Source organism: Scomber scombrus, chromosome 7 (assembly GCF_963691925.1).
Source record: "Scomber scombrus chromosome 7, fScoSco1.1, whole genome shotgun sequence".
Taxonomy (NCBI): domain Eukaryota; kingdom Metazoa; phylum Chordata; class Actinopteri; order Scombriformes; family Scombridae; genus Scomber; species Scomber scombrus.
In genome coordinates this window covers 20,090,088-20,104,016 of record NC_084976.1, presented here as the reverse complement: position 1 = coordinate 20,104,016, position 13,929 = coordinate 20,090,088, and the positions used below count along the sequence as shown (strand labels likewise).

At 38.1% G+C, this 13,929-nt stretch overlaps 1 protein-coding gene across 1 annotated transcript; it reads right to left on the bottom strand.

Moving 5' to 3' along the window:
- Positions 1 to 3,691: 3,691 nt before the first annotated feature.
- cldc1 (C-type lectin domain containing 1) lies at positions 3,692 to 12,220 on the bottom strand. The gene is given in 8 exon segments (XM_062423121.1): positions 3,692 to 3,717; positions 4,406 to 4,537; positions 4,621 to 4,648; positions 4,650 to 4,721; positions 4,723 to 4,760; positions 7,903 to 8,013; positions 11,134 to 11,275; positions 12,206 to 12,220. Coding segments are annotated over 8 exon segments (564 nt in total).
- Positions 12,221 to 13,929: the final 1,709 nt, after the last annotated feature.

Sequence of the window (13,929 nt, the reverse complement as noted above, 5' to 3'; positions counted from 1 at the left end):
TTTGACTTCAAATTCACCAGCCTCACATAAAACTAGTACTATCTGTTGTTGTTGTTGTTGTTGTTGTTGTTGTTGTTGTTGTTGTTATAGCTCAAATACACAATACACTGATAACATAATGCACTATGCTTCATAAAGCTACATATGCAGATAGATAGATAAATAGATAGATAAATAGATAGATCGATAGATAGAGAGAGAGATAGATAGATAGATAGATAGATACATAGATAGATAGATAGATAGATAGATAGATAGATAGATAGATAGATAGATAGATAGATAGATAGATAGATAGATAGATAGATAGATAGATAGATAGATAGATAGACACACCACATTTACACTGAAGCCATATCCATCCCTGTTGGTTTTAGTGACCACAATATAGATGCTAAGCAAGAAAAATGATTGTGGTGCAAAGATCTCATGGATCGTTTTGTGAAGGAAAAATAGTTAATGACATTACAAATCTACAATGGGATTGAGTATGTACAGTAAAAGAAACAGATATTGCAATACAAATGTTCTCAGATGATGTTACAGACTGTTGCTGACGAGTATGCACAAAAAAAAAAAACACTGTGAGAAGTACATACGCCCTGTGGCTTGATGAGTAACTGAAAACGTGCATGGCTCACCAGGGTGAAATTAAACGTACTGCAATCAAATTATGATACTCTATTCAATGGAATAAATACCGTGAACTCAAAAACAAGGTCATAAAAATGAATAGACTGAATAGGTCTGAAGTACCCTTCCTTTATTGAATGGTGCATTTATTACAAAACCCCTCGAAAATTGCCAATAATTTTAATGATTTCTTTATTGATAAAGTTGACAGTATAAGCTTGAATAACTGACAAATTATCTGTATAACTAATTAAAGAATTTATCATACAAAAGAAAGATTGCAGGTTTAACTTCAAACAAGTACAACTGGAGGATGTAAAAAAAAACTTCTATTCTCAGTAAAAAAACAAACAATAAACAACTCGAGAACACTGATGGTAAATTAATAAGAATTATACTTTCGCCTGAAGGAAAGTGTTTTCCCTCAAGCATGGAAAGTCATTCCAATACCTAAAAACCTACAGTGGGATGAACAGGAGATCTATTAATATTCTTTCTGTTCTTAGCAAACTTATGGAAAGACTAGTCTTCTGTCAAATTTTGAATTATTTCTCTGTCTCTGTGTCTGTCCTTGATGTTGAGTTTCAGCATGCATACAAAGATGGCCGCTGAACATGTACGGCCTTAACACAGATGACTGATGACTGGCTGAGTCAAATAGATAATTAAAAAAAATTCTTAGTGCTGTCTTACTTTAATTCAGTACTGCTTTCAACATTATCAACCATAAAACACTGTTTAAAAATCAGCTTACTGCTTCATAATAAATTATGTCAAGTGAATGAAAGGGTACTTAACAATGCAGTATGTTTACTTTAATGGTAGTCTGCCTTGGTCCTCTACTCTTCTCAATTTTTACCAATGACCTACGCCTGATGTTAAATAAGTCATACATGACATCGATGATTCTACATAGTATAAGTCCACCAATAGTCTAAATTAACTAATTGAAGTTCTGCAAAGTGAACAAAACATATCATCTCTGGTTTGAATCATGCGTTGAGGAGTGATCTGCTTCTTTCCCTCTCAATGAGGGGTACAGCTTTAGAGCAGGTCCACGAAGTGAAGCTTTTGGGTGTCACTCTGGATCAACAGCTTCCCTAGTTGTTTTTGTTTTTGTCAAATTTGTTTCCAAGGTCAATGAACTTTGACTCTTAACATGGTTTTAAACTGGTTAAAGGCAGAGACACACTGGTTTAAACTGTTTTTTAAATGGTTGAATCCATAGATAAACTGTTTTAAGAAGGCTTTAATGGTGAAAGCCAGAGATTAACTGTTTTTTAATTAGTGTTAATTGTTCAGATTAGTCATAAACTGGTTTAATCTTACAATAACTGGTTTATAAGACTGCAGCTAAAATAGGACGATCAGTGCCAGTCATGAGGAAGTGTGATTATTTCCCGACTGACCACGCAAGTTTTACAATCGCTCATATTGCTTGGTAGTTTGCTCAAGTGCAACTAAAAAAAGAAAGCACCTTCTTGTGCAGAACAAAGCTGCACATCCAGCGTTTGACTGTTCATACAGGGTGAGTGTCGAGGGCAAGCATGATGCTCTGTCTTTACTAAATGTTGAGGACAGATTTTTAAGCAGTCTCCTAGTTCTCTTTCCTAATATTTGTTCTTTGTCCAAGCCTAAAAGTTTACACTCTAAGATTTCATATATCATATGGTCAAACTAACTCATCATCATCATGTAGTGGTACCTACACCTCAAACCTGTGCTATGCAGTGAGAGGTTTTCTACAGAGCTACCTTATATTGGAATATGCTACCATGTTTGTTAAAAAACCTACCAGAAAAACTTGTTTTAATGCACTTGTTTGGTTTTTGACTGTGTGTCTTTTGTTCTTGTTTTCCAATGCAGACCTTCAGAGTGATCTTATTTGGTTTGTTTTGTTTGAGCCTTTTCTGTTCTGTTTGTTTCAATTTTCCGCCTGAGTGCTTTCCTTTCTGGTGGAAATTGTGTTGTGGTTTGTTCTATTTTATTTTGTTTTATCTCTTTATTGCTATTATAATTATCATTGTTGTTATTGGAGTGATTTTCTTTTACATATTTACAGTGTTCTTTTAGGGTCTGAGGTGAATCAGGGTTTGGGGTGAGAGTTATGATGGTTGTGTTGTCTGACTGTTTCTTGTATGTAGTGTGTTGAGGTTGTGTTTTTTATGTGTGGACCCCAAGACATCTAACCATGTCTTCAAAATATGAATTTTTACATTCATTTATATGCTGTAAATGTTACTTTGCACCTGTTATACATCACACTGCTTATGTTGTTTCTGAAGGTTATATTTCCTCTAGGACTGTTTTCTGTAATTCTGCTCGGTATTCTCCAGTATAATTAACATTTAATGTATCAACCCCATCCGGTCAAGGCAGATGGCCGCCCACCCAGAGCCCGGTTCTGTTCAAGATTTCTTCCCATTAAAGGGGAGTTTTTCTTTGTTGCTGTCACCTGTCACCACCAGGAAATGTTAGGTCTTTGTAAAATAAAGAGGTCTAGACCTGCTCCCTGTGAACAGAGCCATGAGATAACCTTTGTTGTCATCTGGATTATGTAATTACAATTAGATTTGACTTGTGTTGCAGTATTGTGTTGTCCACTCATTTCTATTTTCCATCCTTTTCCTTCTCTTAGCCATCAAAGGGACTAGCCAAAACAATAATAATAATAAAGTACATATCAAAACCAGCAATTACAAAGAACTTTTCAAGACAAAAATAGGAACAAAGGATAGAATAAAATGTCAAATATTTACTAATATATACACACACATTCCCACATATATATTAATAAAAACTAAAATGAAAAAATCAATAAATAAAGATGATAAGAATGCTTTACAATAAAAGTGAGTTTTGAGAAGCAGCTTAAAGGGAGTTACTGAATTTACAAGCCCGAGATTCTCTCACAAGTTATTCCATAATAGTAGTGCCCCGACAGAAGAGGCTCTGGCTCCTTTAGTCCTCTCTTGACATAATGCATCCCCATCCCTTGGGGCTGGGGATGGGGATGTACTGAACATAATATGTGTTTATTGCGAATGCTTGCTCACTGTCACACTGTCATGGCTGACTGGGACGCTTGAATAAAACAGAGCCATCTTTAAAGTTATTAGTGACACCTGACGAGTCAAAATGTCTGCTGTGGAGAAAGTCCTATCAACTTAAATCTACCTTATAATCTTAGACTGTGCCTTTGCAGAAGTAAACAACAGGTAAAGTGACCTTGGCTCACAAAGATGTATTTATGTTCCCATCAATGCACACACACACACACACACACACGCGCGCGCGCGCACACACACACACACGTAAATTGCTCTAGGTCACTTTTGGGGACATTACATAGACTTGCATTCATTTTCTAGAAGCTTTCCCTAACCCCAACCATCACCACTACTTGCCTGAGACTAACCTTAATCACTGACCCAAAAATCAGCTCTTTTCCAATTCGGAACACAACTTTTGTCCCCATTTGGACGCCATCCCCAATTAACTGGTCCTCAGTCTGAAATTTGTCCCCAAAAGTAGCCTATGACAGACCACCCACACACACACTTGAACGCACACACACACACCCTCATGTTTTTAGTTTTCCTCTCTTGCAGACAGCACACAGCAACAGGCCCAATTAAGGGGAATGAGAACACCTGTGCTGGTCAGCAGGGCACCACAGACTAAGTGCTATTTTCTGTCTATGCAGTTTGTGGATAAGCTGTGCGCATTTCAGTATCTGTGTAGCCACACTACACACACATACAGACACAACCTCTCATGCTGCTGCACTGTGTCTCTGCACAGCTGTCTCTGCTTTTCAGCCAGTCCACCTTGTCCCTGCTGAAGTAGAAACACTGATCCCCAACATAAAGCCATCCCCCTGGACATTCCTTACACCACTTGACTGTCAATGAGGGAGAGTGAGATGAAAAGATGAGAGGAGCATTAGATGAAGATCATGCACATGTTTGATCTACATCCTGTCACCTGTCTCTTAGCAGCTCTGTCCCAGGGGGGGTGTAGTCCTCCTCACACTGCAGGATGTAACATCTCTGTACAGAGTTCAGCTTCAAACCCACAGATGCATACAGAGTTCAGGAGAACACATGCTACATGCCTGCCAATCACTGATGATAGAGTGAGTCTGTCAGGCAGTACAGTGGTACTTTGAGCTAAATGCTAACACTAGCATGCTTACAATGTTGATGCAGGTGTAATTTTTTTACCAAGTTCACCATCTTAATACAGTTTTAGCATGCTAACATTTGCTAATTAGCACTAAACACTAAGTACTGAGGATGATGGAAATGTCACTAGTTTTTTAGGTATTTGATCATATTATTAAAATCAAAAATGATGTTTTAAAGTAGCTTCTCCTCCAGATTTACCTTAAAACAAATGTGCATAACAGTTTATACTTCTGAATCGCCCTACAACATGGCGCTCACTGAAATCAGTCTCTGCCTTTTTGCTTCAACCAGCAGAATCTCAACATGTTTCCATCAAACTATTTGACAAATTATAAATTTCACCACTAGATGAAAGGTTGAGGGATCACTGAAGTTGTTACAGTTCATCCTGTGGGTCACATCCATGGCTGAACCAAATTGCATTGTGATCCATTTAAGAGTTGCTGCCAAATTTTAGTCAAAACCATAAATGTCAAGTTCAGGGTGGCAATAGATACAAAATCAGGTGATCACTAAAGTCAGTAGGATTAATCCTGTGGTGACCATGAATGTACAACATTTGAGATATTTCAGTCTGGATCAAAGGCGTGGACTGACAGACATCCCAAGAGCCACACTGCAGCTTGGCAAAAAACTAATTTTTTTTTCATACTGTTGTGTTTTCTTATCCACTGCTACGTTCTCCTTCTTCAAACACATGCTGCTCCTTGGTTCAGTCTGTGAATCTCTCTAAGATTGTATTGCTGCTGTTGCTGGAATAATTTAGTTTATAGCTCCCTTGTGGCTGAAAGAAATGATCATTTACAATGTGAACTGACTGTGGTTTCGTTGCCAGATATTTCCCACGTTTGAGTTTCCTTTATGTGGCCACTTCCTCTGTGCTTACAAAAAATAAAAACAAATATTTCAGTAATTCTTCATAAGAACATATATAACATTGATCATAAATAAAAAGACATTTGTGTGGCTTTCAGTTCCACATACCAGCATGACGACATCATATAGACACAAACAACATCTCAGAATGAGTTGGAAACATGACAAAGCATTACCACTGGTCAGGTTCAGAAGAACTCGCAGTCAAGTTTACTGACCTTTATTTCCTTTCACATAATCTTTATGATTATGTCGATTAACTGTAAACTGAGAGTGTCATTGTGGTTAGTGAATGATGTCAATTGTGCATGTAAATTGTGAAAGTTACTGGTAAAGCTAATGACATTAACATTTCCTGGAAAGTCTACAAATGCCAAAACACAGCTGCAGGTGCTGTGGTGAGACTAAAGTGTGGTTAATTTCTTCACGTAACACACCACTGCTGTGAACAGATTTTTAAATTGTGCTTACAGACTGAGTAGACCTTAGAAACAGCAGCTGAGAAAATAAACCCATGTCCACTTACTCAGTTGTTCTCAAGCTTTCTACAATATTATATGGCCCTCATCAGTAAATTGAGTTTTCTCGGTTGCCGTAGAAGTGTAGATGCATGTCCAGTTTAAGTAAGAGTACCTTAAGTCAAACGTGTTTAGTCAGCTACTGTTTTCAACATCAAGCTAAACTGTTGAGTCAACATGGTTAAGAAGTCCTCAAAATCATGGAAAGTTTGAAAATCTGCTGGCAACAAATTGTACTCCGAGCTAAGTGTTTGATCAGATGTTAAAATGTGCAGAGATTTCAAACAAAAGTGTTTACAGTGCAGCTAATAGAGCAAATAAAAGCATGTCTTCCTGAAATAAATGAAAATATTTGTATTACCAGTATTGGGTGTCATTTAAAAAATTACCATACCAGTACAATACCAGTACCCATAAACCCATACCGATACCAATAATGTGAATGGAAACAACCAGTTGCATATAATGCTGTCACTCCTCTCCATAAAAATAATTTTGAAAGTGTTCAAATTATTGACATATTTATTATTTAACCGTACAAAACTGTACAATGAAGTATTATCACCACAACCTATATGGGTTGAAGCTGCAGCAGTAGTTGGCCAATCACAGGTCGCATTAAATCAAAGAATGCTTGGGAACGCAGTGTAACTGGGGTGACTGCAAGCAAAATCAAACAAATGCTCATTTTTTCTAGATGTGGGTACAAAAAGGACCAAATGCAGGTAGCATTTGACTGGAAAAGTTTCATTACTACTTCGTACTGTGTTATTTCAGTCAATACCTTTAAGATATCAAGTACTGATACCCGGCTCTAATTATGAACTATTGGTCACTAAAGGATGATTCAGTGCATAATGTGTGCTTCCTACACCATATTCATAACATCTAATTAAATCTGTTTTTTCTCTTTCAAGAATAAAATATGTTACAGATACAGAACAGAAATGGTTAGACATTTTGTTTTATTTAGTTTTTTTGTTGCAACATGTGCGAGTCATCATTTTCAGATAGTAAAATTGTACTCAATACCCTCTTAGTGAGTGTGTGTGTGTGTGTGTGTGTGTGTGTGTGTGTGTGTGTGTGTGTGTGTGTGCGCGTGCGTGTGTGCGTGTGTGCGTGTGTGTGTGTGTGCGTGAGGAAGAAGGCTGGTGGTGGTAATAGATCAAGCATGTACAGCATCAGTGGTGTTTGTTTTAAATGAGAGAGTTTCCTCACAAGCACATTATCAGGATGAGCTGCCAGAGACGGCTGGCCCTGCAGGAGAAATATTTCACAATTATGGACTTTTGTGCTTTTTCTATTACATGACCCTCACTGGACTGGAGAGTGCGCTTTATCTTTTTTATTGCCAATTATAGGTGTCCAAAGGCACACTGAGCTGAAATAAAGAGAGAATAATCAGCAAGAGTGAGAAGTAGACTCAGACTCACTGACAGGCAGGCAGACAGCAAGATAGATAGACGGACGGACAGACGGACAGACAGACAGACAGACAGACAGACAGACAGACAGACAGACTGACAGGCAGGCAGGCAGGCAGGCAGGCAGAAAGGCAGGTGGATGGACGGACAGACAGACGGACGGACGGAGGGACGGACGGACGGACGGACGGACAGACAGGAAGGCAGGCAGACAGGTACACCACACATACTGAGAGGTGGTGAGACAGTGTTTATACTTACACAGCACAGTGAGGATGATATTGGCGCGGACGGAGGCCAAAAAGCCAATACGCATCAGGAGAGCACGCTGACTCCTCAAACACTGAATGCCCCGCTTCAGTCCCTGGGAGCCTGATTAGACACAAAAACAGCCCACAGCATGGTAGCTGTCAATTCACCATTTTTAATCCTCTGGTGTGGCATTGAGTGCAGACTTTGAGGAGATTGTAGAGAGGAGCCATTTTACCAGAATTTAGCTTCACAACATTTACTTTTCCCAAAAGGTCCTTCTAGAGTGTCTGCTGAAAGTTACGGCAAGTGGATATTATTTTTATTTAAATCTCAGACTAACACAAGAAATAGATGTAATGAGATGACATGGTCTAACATGCTTTTACTGGTGCCGAAATTAGTTTTTAGATCTTCTACTTGAGTAGAAGTGATACCATGTTGTAAATATACACCATTATACATAAAAGTCCTGTATTCAAAATAAAAAGTAACACCACAGATGTATTGTCATAAAAAAGAAAAGTACATTAGTATTAGTAGCTCATTATGCAGAATGGTCCTGAAGTGTTATATTATTATACATCATAACATCAGGATTCAAAGATTTATTCACATTTTTAATATGTGCAGAGAAGTGTGGGATGTGCTTTTGTTAAATAAGTTAACATCAAATATTATTATTGATGCATTAGCATGTAAGCAGCATTTTAATGTTGTAGCTGGTCAAAGTGGAACTAATTTTAACAACTTTACTACTGGGTAGTTTAACCTTAGCAGTGCGTTATATTCTATAAGCTGATCATGTGGTCCTAGTGTAAAATCTTAACTGAACTACAGCTGTCACATCTGTAGAGTAAAAAAAAAAAGATATAGATATAGATTTTTTTTTAATCACTTTCTCAGAGTTACAAACAAAAGAATGACTTCTTTATGTATTTGGTGTAGTCTGAAGTATGTCAAACAGCAATATAAGGCTATCTTGGCTCAATTGTTGAGTGTCTATGGGATTAAATAACATCATGATCCCATTGGTATCTAGGAATTCAGAGAAACTAATCAAGTCAACTAAGAGGGGGGGCTTTCTCAGACTTTGAAAACCACTGACTTACATCATTCATACATTAAAAAAACATAAGACCAATGAAATCAATAAGCCCCCTACAGCTTACAAAACCAGTGAAATCATATTGCACTAGTATTGCGCATTGTACCAGAATATTGCACTGCAACATAAGAACAACAAGTTAAGTGTTGGACATACCAATGTAGACCAACTGCAGAGTGCTCCATGTCGTGTTATACCAACACAGCTTTGAACTGCTGCTGTTTAAAATCCTAATGGATAATGGGACAAATGAGTTTTTATAACAGATTAGTCTGCAGTTTGGTACTCAAAACCATCAGCCTGAAGGCAAGGCAAGTTTATTTGTAGCACATTTCAGCAACAAGGCAATTCAAAGTGCTTTACATAAAGCATAAAAGGCATCAAGACAAAATATAAGAGAAGCACAAGGCAATATAAAAAGACATTTAAATACAATTAAAAAGTGTTCAATTGGAAATTTAAAAAAAGAAGGTAAAATAGAATCTGAAAAAACAGGGAAATAAAAGTTACAGTGAAGTGTAAGATATTAATCAAAACCCTCAAGTTTGATTTAATAAAAGGCAGCAGCAAAGCAAAAAGTCTTCAGCCTTGATTTAGAAGAACTGAGACCTGCAGGAGACCTGTAGTTTAGCCAGAAGGTAAACGCTCGTATTCAGAATGAGGAATGTTACAGAGATCATTAATTATTTGCTGTGCCTCTCTTAGCACAGACTTCTCACATTTACATTTTTATGCTGTTTTATATTTCAGCATTCATTTTAGAGCAACTCCACTGCATTTATTTGCCAGAGATAGTTACTTGTTACTCTGCAGATTAAATTGTCTAAACCATATAATGAGCAAATTAAATGTGATACATTGTAAATAAAGTAAATTAAACAACCAAAGTATGAAAAATAGGTAGAATTATCTCTAACAGTTAGGAGTAGCAAGCAAATGGACCCAAATGGAGGAGACAGCAGCCAGTCTGAACTGAAGAATTGTCTTTATTTAGCCTCGGGAGCAGAACAAAACTGAACAATACAGAACAAAGGATTCAATAACCCTAAATTGAAAACCAGGACTTAAATACAAACTAAACTGATGTGTGGATGAGATGCAGGTGGAAAAGGAGAACAGGAAAGGAGCTGATTGGCTGGGGAAGAATATACAAGAATAAATACACAAGTACACTATAACCTGCAGTCTCTTTTATACACAATTTCATGATGATGCGGTTCTTCGTACATGGCACACAGTGGCTGTAAATGCAAATTATTCAAATCTACAGAAACAAATGTTAACAAACATATTATTTCATACTGTGTTGAGGATGAGTTATGGAGAATTCAGAATTGAACAAACACCTGTCAGTCTCTGAATGAGAACGTCTGCTAAATGCTCTGAATGTAAATATAGAAGACGTGTGGAGGGAACTGCCTGCTGTATAAATTGCTGCATCTTAGACGTCTGACTATTTTATGACTTTAGAGACTGAGGCGCTGTTTTATAGATTGTGTACACATGGCCAAATAACTCATCGAGTCATCGCTTATTAATTCTCAAATTACCATTGAAGTACACATTCTAGGTATTCAGGGCTCAAAATTAGCACCACCCACCCACCAACTCACTAGTGTGAAATCAAACTTCAATTTCCTAGAACTAGGGCCTTCTCCTCAGTCCAGTTCAACAAACAGAGAAAAAGTCTAGAGCATCAGGTGGAATGGTGGAGATATGTAAAGCCAGACTGGGACAGAAACATGACACCAACACAACCAACCATGAGAAATAATAATCCAATAATATATAATAATTTGACACTGAGAGGTGTAATTCTGCTGCAGAATGAGTACTTTTACTTTTGATACTTTAAGTCAATTTTGCTGGTAGTACTTGTAAATTTACTTAAGAAATATTTTCAAAGCAGAACTGCTACTTGTAATGTAGTATCTTTTCATTGTGGTATTGCTAATTGTGTCACCCCTGTGTGCAGTAAAGAACAAGTGCACTTCTCTCTGATATGCAGTGAAATAAGTAGAATATCATAGAAGACTTCAAGTGAAGCACAAGCCCCATTCTTGGGTAAATGTACTTAGTTAAGTTCCACCTCTGGCTCTCATACACACGTCATTTCTCTTACACACCCAACATACCATTTCTCTGTTTCCTCCAGGTTCTGGACTCCTCTGTGATCTCCTGCAGGCTGGAGTAGTTTTCTCCGTCCTCCTTGCCCGTGGTGCCCTCGTTAACACACTTTCTCACTTTGTCTCGCTTATACTGTACCTCCTCTGGTCCCTAAAGGCTTCGGTATCTCTGTACACCAAGCAGCAATATTTCTCCTTGAAATTAAATTTGTCCCTGATGGTTGATTTATCGAGGCACATCCCTCTGCTTACACCACTGCTGCAGTGTTAAACAAATTTGTTCTGAGAATTGCTGTGGTGTTAAACTATGACTTACCTTCAACTAAACAATTTGACTGTGTTTTCTGAAGGAAAGGAGACTGATAATCAAAACTTGGGGGGGGGGGGGTCTCCTCTGTTTTGTTGGCCCAGTGTGCTGTATTTCTGCTTGTTGCTGTGGTGTTTTACTGTTGCCCTGCATTGCATAATCCCCGTAGTTTCTTCACTCCCTAATTCTGTTAAGAGAGGAAAAACTGATAGTGGATATGACAGATGTGTGATAGATGACATAGCACATTATGTGGGCGTATGAGTCAGAACTGGAGTGAATGGTTTTTAAAAATAGATGGAAAAACAGCAAGTAGCTTCAACTTCCTGACATTAATTAAAAAAACTAAAATTGGAACTGTGACAAGGTTGTGACGGGAATAAATACACAAGTACACTATAACCTGCAGTCTCTTTTATACACAATTTCATGATGATGCGGTTCTTCGTACATGGCACACAGTGGCTGTAAATGCAAATTATTCAAATCTACAGAAACAAATGTTAACAAACATATTATTTCATACTGTGTTGAGGATGAGTTATGGAGAATTCAGAATTGAACAAACACCTGTCAGTCTCTGAATGAGAACGTCTGCTAAATGCTCTGAATGTAAATATAGAAGACGTGTGGAGGGAACTGCCTGCTGTATAAATTGCTGCATCTTAGACGTCTGACTATTTTATGACTTTAGAGACTGAGGCGCTGTTTTATAGATTGTGTACACATGGCCAAATAACTCATCGAGTCATCGCTTATTAATTCTCAAATTACCATTGAAGTACACATTCTAGGTATTCAGGGCTCAAAATTAGCACCACCCACCCACCAACTCACTAGTGTGAAATCAAACTTCAATTTCCTAGAACTAGGGCCTTCTCCTCAGTCCAGTTCAACAAACAGAGAAAAAGTCTAGAGCATCAGGTGGAATGGTGGAGATATGTAAAGCCAGACTGGGACAGAAACATGACACCAACACAACCAACCATGAGAAATAATAATCCAATAATATATAATAATTTGACACTGAGAGGTGTAATTCTGCTGCAGAATGAGTACTTTTACTTTTGATACTTTAAGTCAATTTTGCTGGTAGTACTTGTAAATTTACTTAAGAAATATTTTCAAAGCAGAACTGCTACTTGTAATGTAGTATCTTTTCATTGTGGTATTGCTAATTGTGTCACCCCTGTGTGCAGTAAAGAACAAGTGCACTTCTCTCTGATATGCAGTGAAATAAGTAGAATATCATAGAAGACTTCAAGTGAAGCACAAGCCCCATTCTTGGGTAAATGTACTTAGTTAAGTTCCACCTCTGGCTCTCATACACACGTCATTTCTCTTACACACCCAACATACCATTTCTCTGTTTCCTCCAGGTTCTGGACTCCTCTGTGATCTCCTGCAGGCTGGAGTAGTTTTCTCCGTCCTCCTTGCCCGTGGTGCCCTCGTTAACACACTTTCTCACTTTGTCTCGCTTATACTGTACCTCCTCTGGTCCCTAAAGGCTTCGGTATCTCTGTACACCAAGCAGCAATATTTCTCCTTGAAATTAAATTTGTCCCTGATGGTTGATTTATCGAGGCACATCCCTCTGCTTACACCACTGCTGCAGTGTTAAACAAATTTGTTCTGAGAATTGCTGTGGTGTTAAACTATGACTTACCTTCAACTAAACAATTTGACTGTGTTTTCTGAAGGAAAGGAGACTGATAATCAAAACTTGGGGGGGGGGGGTCTCCTCTGTTTTGTTGGCCCAGTGTGCTGTATTTCTGCTTGTTGCTGTGGTGTTTTACTGTTGCCCTGCATTGCATAATCCCCGTAGTTTCTTCACTCCCTAATTCTGTTAAGAGAGGAAAAACTGATAGTGGATATGACAGATGTGTGATAGATGACATAGCACATTATGTGGGCGTATGAGTCAGAACTGGAGTGAATGGTTTTTAAAAATAGATGGAAAAACAGCAAGTAGCTTCAACTTCCTGACATTAATTAAAAAAACTAAAATTGGAACTGTGACAAGGTTGTGACGGGAACGCAGCAGGGAGCTGTGTGCGTGGTGTGTGTGTGTTTGTACTGTAGTTGAGAAAGAAGAAAGTACATACAGTAATACAGGTGATGAGAAACTGTGGTGATGTGCAACCGCAAAATCCAGCTCCCTAGTCATTGAAACGGACACTGAGATAAACACAAAACACTCCTCTGCTTTAATTAATTTGGTTTGAATAACAAAACACCATGAAGTGAAATAGCTGAGAATGGCTGCGGGAATAAGGTGCCAAGAAAAAAAATAAATAAATGGGGCATATTTTTAAGAAAAAAATGTTGACAGCCTGTTGGAACAACAAGGTGGGCATCTGGTGTTTGTGTGTGTGGTGTAGAGGTGATATTCTTACAGCTGTTCTACTAACGAAGAGAATACAAATAACTCAAAACTCAGCCACACACACACACACACACACACACACACACACACACACACACACACACACACACAC